At 49.4% G+C, this 10,111-nt stretch overlaps 1 protein-coding gene across 3 annotated transcripts; it reads left to right on the top strand.

Annotated features, from left to right (window-relative positions):
* The first annotated feature begins 3,170 nt into the window (after positions 1–3,170).
* LOC115276500 (neutrophil gelatinase-associated lipocalin-like) lies at positions 3,171–7,334 on the top strand. 3 transcript variants are annotated; one of them, XM_029920538.1, is made up of 8 exons: positions 3,171–3,305; positions 3,403–3,581; positions 4,097–4,233; positions 5,635–5,714; positions 5,858–5,977; positions 6,197–6,298; positions 6,992–7,022; positions 7,171–7,334. In XM_029920538.1, exons 2-7 carry the CDS (start codon positions 3,444–3,446, stop codon positions 7,009–7,011), a joined length of 597 nt encoding a protein of 198 aa, XP_029776398.1. In that variant the 5' UTR covers positions 3,171–3,305; positions 3,403–3,443; the 3' UTR covers positions 7,012–7,022; positions 7,171–7,334. The 3 variants fall into 3 exon arrangements, with proteins under 3 accessions (XP_029776398.1, XP_029776397.1, XP_029776396.1); XM_029920537.1 differs by having other exon boundaries at positions 3,172–3,305; positions 7,194–7,334; XM_029920536.1 differs by having other exon boundaries at positions 3,207–3,305; positions 7,145–7,334.
* The last annotated feature ends 2,777 nt before the right edge of the window (positions 7,335–10,111 follow it).

The following is a 10,111-nucleotide window of genomic DNA, read 5'->3' as shown; positions in this document are numbered from 1 at the left end:
TGGCAGGAGCCGTGCACGTCTGCCATTTCCTTACTGTGACCGTGTCATCCAGCAAGGCCGGTGCGGCTCCCAGCAAGATGGACCTAGTTTGCCTTGCTGAGAAGGCTGAAGAAACCACCCTTTTTAATCTCAGAAAACACTGGAAAAGCTTTACAAGGGGTAATTGCCTAATTTTGTAATTTAAGTAATAGTAGAGGACATTGACAGAGAACAGTGAAGACAGAAACCCATCATGATCTACTCTACATGCCAACACATAAACAAGCTTCCTAGGAAATGGTCCCCAGTTGGGTTTTAATTCAATCAGGTAGTGGTTTTGTGGGCTTCCAGGGGAGGTCCCACAGCCAGAAGCAGCTAGACCAGGGATGTGGTTGGGATCACTTTAGATCAAATAGGAGTCTTAAGATTTGCATCTGTGCTGGTCACTTAGGTGGCCATCCCATGCCCAACACAGACAACTAAGTATAAGGACAGGAATAAAGAGAGGGCACAAGTTTCTGGGTCTTTTTACCATTCCAGCCTGGGAATTCACTTCCAGCCAAAAGGCAGGCTTTCTCCTCCCTGTAGAGTAGCCACAGGCTAGAGGATTACAGACTGAGCAATGGACAGGAAAGTAGTCTAGTAAGACTATACTCCTTGAAAAGCCCCTGAAATAAGAATAAAGGAGGAAAAAAGAAAGTACTCACCACATTTGTACCAAAGCTCAGAGTCCAGTTAAATAGACCCACCCCCCCACACTGGCCCCCTAATGGTGAGGTTTCTGAGTGGGGTGGAGGGTTCCAGAGCCAACAACCAAGAAATAACTCCTGAAGGTGTCTTTGGTGCAAAAAAAAAAAAAGTGATTTTATTAAAGCACGTGAGCAGAAAGAGCTGCACCAAAGTTGGGAAGAGTAACTGGTTTTATTCTAGGAAGTTAGGGGAGGTAAAGTCAAAGGGGAAGGAGGCCTCCAGAAGGACTCTGATACACTGAAGAGGAACCCTAATCTCATGAGGCCTTGCTATTGTCAAGCTAAGGGTCTTTTACCTCTAGTAAGGCATTAACACTAGGAACGGTAGGGGTTCCTGGGGAAATGCTGTGCTCAGTACTTGCCTTAAGTATTTGTCACTGGGCTGCAGGGTATCAGGAAAGTTAATTTTACCTGCCATTTTCTTCTTGCCTTTCTTCTCCACATCACCATGGTGGGGAGCGTGGTAATAGGGGCTCCAGGAAACTGAGTCTATAGGCTTCTGGAGATGAGGCTATTTGTAAGATTGTCTTTTTCTTCTAATTTTCTAAGATATTTATAAACTGATGGAGACTCAGGTCCTGCATGACTTGGAGTGGTTCTAGCTTGTACATTATGCTCCCTCTTCCCCCAGAGTCCCTTCTCTCTGGGCCAACCACCCAAAGCCCAGGCTAGGGGAGCTGGTTCCCCTGAAGCAGGTAGAAGAACTAACGATGTTACCGGGAGTCTCATTTGAGGCCAGTAAGCCCTCAGGTCAGCCTCAAGTCAGGCATTCCATTAGTTCCAGCCCTCATGGTCATATCTAGGCAACACTACCCAGGGCCTGGGACCCAACCCTGCCTCCCACGGACAGCAAAGCCCGCATGAGGAACCTGCTTCCCTCCTGGACAAAGCTGGGATCAGCCATGGCAGGAGCACTTCTGAGTACCCAGGCCTGGGCCCTGGGCTCCACAGTCCAAGACTATGGCCAGAGATGGCAGATGGTATCATTGCTCACTTAAGGATGAGGCTGAGTTCTGAGCTTACTGTGACCCAAACTACCCAGTGCCCAGAGAGGCAGGGGAGAGAGCCCCCCTTGGGTCCGAAGCCCTCCACCCCACAGTACAGATGCCTGTCCCCATTGTCCCCCACCAGGATGGGACTGGGACTGTAGCCTCAGAGCTCTACTATGCCAAGCTGTCCAATTTGCAACTGTCATGCTTAGATGGGGTTTATGTCCACTGGGCCACAGGAGAGGCCAAATCCCTTAGGGCTCAACTGAGACCCGGGCCTACCCTGCTAATGGGACATGGACATGGAGGAGGGGAGGGGTCAATTCATGGTGGGAATGATGGGAATTTTGAATGGTGGGGGTTCAGAGCCTACAGCCAAGAAAGAATTCTTGGGAAATCTTTGGGTCAAAAATATTTTTCTATTAAGCCACAAGGACAGGACTCTTGGGCATAAAGAGCTATACCGGGGTTGTGAAGAGTGACTGGTTATATACCATGGGGTTGAGGGATTAAAGTCAAGAGGAAGTTTCTGATGGGATTTTCATATGCCCAAGTATATTCCCACATTACTGAAGGCCTAGGTATTGTTAAGCTAAGATTGTCTTGCCCTCTAACAGAGCATGAACATTCAGACAGCAGGGAATTCCTGGAGAAAGGTTTTACTCCATATGTACCTCAAGTATTTGTCAGTGGGCTGTAGGTCATAATAAAATTTAATGCCATCTGCCAATTCCTTCTTGCCTTTGTTCCCTACATCACTATGGAGGGAGGGTGAAGTTGGGGCTCCAGTAAACTGAGTATAGAACCTCTTCAGGCCCTCTGAGTTTCCTGGACTCAGGAAGATTCCCTTTTTCTTCTAATGTACTAGGACATAGTCCAAGCCCTGCAGGACTGTGACCTCTATCCGTTAACCATTTGTTTTCTTTCCTTCCTTTTGATCCTTGGCAGTCAGGAGTGCCTGAGCAATGTCACCCAGATCCCAGCTGAGGGGAGGGGCAGGCTAGCATGTGCTTTGCCCTAGCTTACATTATGCTCCCTCATCGGGAACATTCCCCAGTCAGCTGCTGGGAAGAGCTAGGAGGAGAAAGATGTCTCAGCCTGTGCCAGGGCCTGGGGAGGGTCCCTGGGAGGGCCAGTATCTGGGCTCACTGAGCAGCAAAGGATACATTCTGTCTTTCCCTGCCAGGAATGTCTTCTCTCAGCTCCTCCCCTTTCCTTCCCTTTGGAGAACCAGAAAGCAGCATCAGCTCTGTTGGTGTGAAACGTACTTTGCTTTCATCATGTACAGGAAGGGGTTCCCACCACCCTTAGCCCACCCTGAACGTGGGGCCCAGTTGAGAGATTCCTGGTGGTCAGATAGTTGATCCAGATCTGAGAACCCTGTCCTCACATGGTGCTAACCAGAGGAAGAAGGTGTGGAGGGAGTCACTGTCCCTGCCAGAAATGTGGAGATAAAGGGAATGCATCCTCCAGCCGCCTGAACCTTCCTGTTCCTCACCTTGCATAATCCTGACCTGGGGGAAGGACAGAGACTTGCCACCATCTTCAGCACGAGTTGCTGGCAATTGCCTCATCTTTCCAGGATTAGGTAAGGGATAAGTCGCTCCACCCTGGAGAGAGCCATTGGCCAGAGACCATAAATACCATCCCCCCACAGAAAACTCCTCATTCATCCCCTCTTTCAGGGAGTATCTGGAGTGGTGCCTGCTTGCTCGGCCCTGAAGTCATGGCCCTAAGTCTTCTGTGGCTGGGCTTTGCCCTGCTGGGCGCCCTGCAAACCCAGGCTCAGGATTCCACTCCAAACCTGATCCTAGCCCCGCCTCTGCTCAGTGTCCCTGTGGAGCCTGACTTCAAGAAAGAGGAGGTAAGAGACCTGGAGGGGCAGCTAATGGAGCCTCGGGAAGAGTGAGAACAGAGGGGAGAAGAGGCAGAACGGGCTCAAGCTTTAGTTCAGTCTGCCTTTGAGTGCCCCGCTGTATGGCACAGCCCATGCCCGCATCCACACCCAACCTTGCTGACAACGGGTCAGCGAGCAGAACTCCCCTGGTCCACACTCTCTCCCATAATCCCCACAGTCCTTGCAAGGTGGGAAATTCTTGAGGCCCTCTACATGATGAGGAAACTGAGGCTCAGGGATGCCAGCTGGCCACTTGTTAAGGGTCATCTTGTCCCTGACACACTCAGGGCTTCTGCCTGTCCTGATGGGCACCAGCTCCTGCTGGCTTCATCAGCCCAGCCTGTGTGGCCAGTCTGGGTTCAAGCAGCCCCATTAGAGGAGCTTCTGGCTAGGACGAAGGTGCCTAGAGGTGTCTGCAGGGATGGAGCAGGAGGGCACCCCGGGGCTGCTCCTGGCTCTGCCTGTCATCAGCCCCCCTGCAGTTCCAGGGCAAATGGTACGTCATAGCAGTGGCAGGGGACCAATTTCATAAAGAAAGAGATACCGAGTTGAAGAGGTACACTAACACCTATGACCTGAACAAAGACAACACCTACGATTTCACCTCTACCCTGGTCCGGTGAGTGCCACCACCTCCTATAGGAACACGGGGGGCCTAGAGGACTGTACTGGAGGTACAAGAGGGAGACTGATGTCATAGCTGAGGGGTGATCAAACCTGAAAGATGATCATTCATCCTATTGCTGGGTACTGGATCCCTGTATTTATTCCTTCTTTTATTCACTAGATGAACATTTCTTGGCCACTTCAGCACAGACACAAGACAGTACTGGGGATGGACAAAGTCAGTCATCAGTGACAAAACAAAGAGAGTGGGGTGTCCTTGAATGTGTGGAGAGTCACTGGATTCAGCCTAAGATACCATGTAGGGCTTTGTCAAAGGCGTTCAGGAAGGTAGTCTGTGGTCTGGGCCTTCAGGAACCAACCTGTGTCAGAAGGAGGCCTAAAACCTTTGTGGAAGGGCTGGTGGAGTGAGGCAGAGTGAATACTAATTCAAGAAACAGCAAGCTGTCCCATAGCTGCCCTGAGCAGGAGCTGGTGGGAGGTCTGGAGCGGGGCAGTGGCCACAGTGGCAGGGGCCTCAGGTACTGGTGAGGAGTGGGTCTGGCTAGAGCCAGGAGAGGAATGACGATGTGCAGCCCAGGAGGCTGATCAGTCATAGGTGGGAGATGACCAGAGCGGGGGCAGATTAGGAACTAGAGAGAGGAGCCAAGGATTATCCAGCCTCTCTGCATTTCTGACTTTTGCATTTGGGGATGGGGCTCTTGCATCTGTCATGGAAGGAGCAAAAGAAAGACACGTGTGGGGAGATCGGATCTGGGAGGCCAGGGAGCCAGATAGGACACAGGTGGGAGGTCAGAGTTGGCCCCACAGCTGGGTAGGTGGGGGGCTTTGGCATCCAGCAGAATGGTGCCTCAGTGGTGATTCCCCCAGGAGAGGTTATAATGGGAGACCCCAAAATAAGAATAGGGGACAGGGGTATTTGGGTGGCTCAGTTGGTTAAGCATCCAATTTTTTGTCCGGTCATGAATTCATGGTTTGTGGGTTCATGCCTCACGTTGGGCATTGTGCTGACAGCTCAGAGACTGGAGCTTGCTTTGGATTCTCTGTCTCCCTCTCTCTGCATCGCCACACCCAGCTCACTCTGTGTCTCTCTCTTTCTCAAAAATTAATGAACATCTAAGAAAAGTTAAAAATAAAAAGATAATCAACAAATGCCTCAGGTTGGGGGGAAACAGTATGGAGTGAAGGCCACGAAGGGGAAACTCCCCTAAGAAGAAAGGATAGTAGGTGCTGGAGAGTCTGAGTAGGTCAAGTGTTTCAGGGCAGAGTAGTCAGGGACAGTCAGAGGTGTGCTTAGTGGGAAAGATCCAGGCCCACCTCAGGGGTGAGGTGTGGGCCTCCTGCTCTGGCACAGTGGGCTGTCACCCTCTTACCCACCCGTGTCTTGCTTCCACAGGGGCCGGAACTGTAGCGAGTGGACCAAAGTAATCATCATAAATTTGCATGTAGACCAGTTAAACCTGGGCGACACTGAGTGTGAGTTCTGAGTGGGGTGGGTCTCTGGGGGCATGGATTCCCCTCCCCTCCACACAAATGCCAAACTATGGATGCTGGGGAGGTGAGCAATAGCTCCCTCTGCCCAGCCAGAACGGGCTGATGCTTCACCATCCACCATGCAGATCACAGTGGAAACGTGAGTTACATTACACGAGTGGTGACCACAGACTACAATCGGTTTGCCATAATGTTCTTCAAGAAAGTTGACAACAACGAGGAGGACATCAAGGTCAAGCTCTATGGTGGGTCTTACGCCTGCTGGGACCCGGCTTTTGGCCATGCTGGGGGAGAAGACGCCCATCACGCCCAGTCCCCAAGGTCCCCTTCACTCTGAGCCCCAGGCAGCAAGAGAGAGGACTTTCCACAGAACCCTCATGAGGAAGGGGTCTGAGGCCTTGTTCACAGGTTCCACAATATCTATGGAGCTTAAGCCAGCCACTCACCATCCATCTTGGCCACAGGGAGGACCAAGGAGCTGATTCCTGAGCTGAAGGAACTCTTCATTCGCTTCACCAAGTCCAAGGGCTACACAGAAAACAACATCGTCTTCTCTAACCCCAACGGTAATCACCAGCTGGGGACAGGAGAAGGGCACATGGGGACGGCCCAGGAGTGATGTTGCCTCACTAGGGAGGAGCAGAGAGGTGGGATGCAGGCCCCTGCTGCAGTCACTGGAGTCCCAGGAGCCACGACGGGTTCAGGAAACCCCTGCCGCACCCAGGAATCTAGTTCCCATGTGTTCCTCCTTCACAAGAGCTCAGGTCTGCGCACATGAGCACTGGACACCCAAGGCCATGTTTCCTCAGTCTCCTTGTCTGGCCACCTCCCCCTCCAGCCAGTTCTGTTTCTTTGGAGCACCTAACTTTGTAGTCCTGGGATTAGCTCACCACTCACTTGGGAAGCACCCTTGTCTTCAGGCAGCCTGGCCTGGGCAGGTGCCTCCCCAAGGCTGAGAGACTGTCAGGACTCAGCAGGTAGACAGGCAGAAGGCTTGGTGCCCAAGCAGGAGGTGGCTGGGCCTCACTTGTCTACTTTGGAGAATGGATGTCACCCAGGTCTGCTTATCCTCAGGCTTGTCCCCTAGTCCCCTGCCCATCATCCATCTCTCTGCTATACCATCTCTGAAGGGAACCCCTGAACTTCTGTGGCTGAGCCAGCCTGGGGCCCTGGGCAGCCCAGGGGCAGGGCATGGGCCTTGAAGGTTAAGGATCCCACACACACACTTGTACACATACTAACTACTCTGTCCCCCACAGATGCGTGCATCTATGACTGAGCAAGTGTGTCGTAAGTATGGCTGGAGCAAGAGCTGATGGGAGCCAGGGTGAAGCTGGGAGGGGGTCACAGGTTTGCCTTTATCCCACCTGCCCAGCACTACTGCCCTCTTTGATCCCTTTATTTCCTCTCAGGAGACCCCTGACTCTCTCCACCCCAGCCCCTCTTGCTACCTCTCACCAGGCCATAGCCCAGCTGTCCCCACCAGCCTGGACACCACTGAGACAGTCGGGAGACCCTTCTCGCTGCACAGCCCACCAGCTGCTCCCCAGACTGCCTTGCTCATGAACTCCTTGCTTGCTAAATAAAACATGTCCCTCAGTCCCCGTCTGTGCTTCTTGAAACCTGGGCCCTCTGGGAGGCAAAAGAGCAAAGGACAGGCTCCAATGATCATCAATCCAAGGAACTGTAATCCCCAGAAAGGGATGGAGGCCACAGAAGCAAGGTCTAGCTCTGACTGGACACTTCTAGCTCCCATGTCCAGGCCCAGCCCCAGACCACCAGCTGCCCTCACTTCCCTTAGCCTCCTAAAATACTGAGGGGCCACGTTTCACATCTCACACCCATGTTCAGCCACCTGCAGCAGGTCCAATGGGAGAGGTCATGGCCAGGCAGCTGGAGAGGGTTTCAGCACTGAGGTGCTGGCACCCCCACTTCACCCATTATGAAGTTTTGGGGTGACGCGGCGGGGGGGGGGCTTCCAGAGTCAAGGGTCAAGAAAGAATTCTTGAAGACATCTTTGGTGCAAAAATGTGATTTTAGTAAAGCACGGGGACAGGACCCATAGGCAGAAAGACATGCACTTGGGTTGTTAAAAGTGACTAGTTATGTACTTGGGCTTTGGAGAAGGCAGACTCAAGGGAAATTTTCAAAGAGATTTTCATATGCTAAAGAAGATTTACAGAGTACAGGAGGCCTAGCTATTGTCAGGCTAAGGTACTCTTCCCTCCAGCAAAGCATTAACATTAAGACAGTAGGGAGTTCCTGGCAAGATGTTCTCTGCCAGCCTCATAGTTGTCACTGGGCTGCTGGGTATCAGGTAATTTAATGTTACCTGCCATTTCCTTCTTGTGTTTCTTTCCCATATTACTATGAGGGTAATGTGAGGGCTCCAGGAAACTGAATGTATGGGTTTCTGGAGATTAGGCTATTGACGAGATTGCCTTTTTCTTCTACTTTATTAATTATTTCTAAACTGATGACGACTCATGTCCTGCATGACTGTGATCTCTATCAGTTAGCCATTTGTTTTAACCCATCACTAAGGAAGAGAGGGATTGTTTAATGCACCAATTGGAGCATTCCTGTCAGTTAGAAATCCAGAAATATTTTTGATGTTCCCTTGAAGGTATACACACAGTTTTGTTCTTATGAGACTTTAAGTTCCACCTTGTGCAGCACTGAAAACATCTAATGCCATTGTGTTTTGTAGAAGCGTTTTATGCATTTGAGTTATTTTAGTATTTGGTAATATAGTGGTATTTTGAGAGTCATTTAAGGCCTCAGCTGTGTAACACGTGGTGTACAGCCATCATATAGACTGTTTTGTTTAGGAAGCAATCGGGTAATTAAAAAGAGGTCGTTTTGTAGAAACAAGACAAATGCAGGTTAATGGTTAAAGCAGATTACAAACCCAGTGAATTCCAGGGCTGCCAGACAGTGAAATTTTTATAGGCATTAGGCTTGAAGCACCCTCGGATGCTTGTGGGAACAGGCAGCAGAAATCAGATTGGTCTTTCTGGTTTGTAACTCACATGTCTCCGGTAATCCTTTTTTAGTGGCCCATTCTAGAAAGGAACTGTTAGTAGACATTGGGAAAGGAGGATGAAAAAGAAAGGTCCAACTGTCCTAAGAGAACTTTGAAGTCTTCCACAGGTTCATGGGAATACGAAGGCACATTAGTTTGCTCATTGGATTCCTGAGAAGGGGTGTCCAGGTTTTACTTTAGAGGGGTCCCCTCTAAATTTATTGCAGTGGGAGCACATAATATGACCTAGTAGGGGCTCTTCCAATTTGGAGTTAAATCCCCTGCTGTGTTAGACTTTCAGTTCTTTAATAAACCAGGTGTTTTGGGTTTATTTGGCGTGGGTTTCAAATAACTGTCAGATCAGGTTGAGGAAGGACATGTTTTGCATATTCATTTAGAAATGTATTAATTAACCCAGCCTCAGGTGAATAATTTAATAAAGCAATATATTTTATCTCTCGATAGGTCTCCTGTGAGAAAAGACCTTTCATATACCATTAGGGGATCCTACCCTATTTTTCAGTTGTCCAAATACTTATATACCCAATGGGTCCTTTTATTATTCCTACAGAATAACAAGCAAAAAGATTGTCCACACCTGTGCTATTGACATAATTTTTCTGAAGTTTACCTCACATTGTCCAGTTTAGGTAAACAAGGTGTAAAGACAATCAGAAGTAGAATTTAACATCATAACAGTGTGTTACTGAAACAATTTTCAACTCTCTAAATCCCTCATTTCCAGAGATAGCCGGATCAAGACTAAGCTTGTAAAACAAGTCCTGTTTTAATAAACATGACTTATTTATTACATAAACTCAGCTAAAATAGTAATTGATCATATAGATCTTCTATAATGTGTTTTCCTGGAACTTTTCATAAAGAATCTACATTGAAGTTTTAGTGGCTGCTCCAGGCCAGAAGCCAAGCCAAGTACTTGGCATCAAGCATGCCTGCAATACCTGTAGATTTGGGTGAATTCCTCTCCACGAGGTCCCAAAGATACCCTGAGGTCCCTGCACATGCCCGGAAGTCACATTCTTCACCACCTGTAAGGCTGCTGGGAACTCTGGATTCACGGTATCAGGCCAACATTTCCCAGGGACTTTATTGGCTCCACATTTCATGTCAGTTTAGTTCCTTAAAGCCATGTGGTCATGTCAGGGTCTATGCATTTGTCTCAAATAGCATATTCCAGTCAAAACCTTGGGAAAATAAACAGTCTTTCCAATGGTGTCTTTTACATGGAGACCTGATTCTCACTGAACTTATGCAGATAAGTCTGATTGCTGTGAACATATACTCACTGAGACTTTTTGAAGTTCAGAGGGTTCAGGTAGAGAGAAAAGTTAAA

The sequence above is a fragment of the Suricata suricatta genome, chromosome 13, assembly GCF_006229205.1.
Source record: "Suricata suricatta isolate VVHF042 chromosome 13, meerkat_22Aug2017_6uvM2_HiC, whole genome shotgun sequence".
Classification (NCBI taxonomy): Eukaryota; Metazoa; Chordata; class Mammalia; order Carnivora; family Herpestidae; genus Suricata; species Suricata suricatta.
The sequence above is the reverse complement of the archived record's forward strand: the minus strand, read 5'-3'. Positions and strand labels throughout refer to the sequence as shown.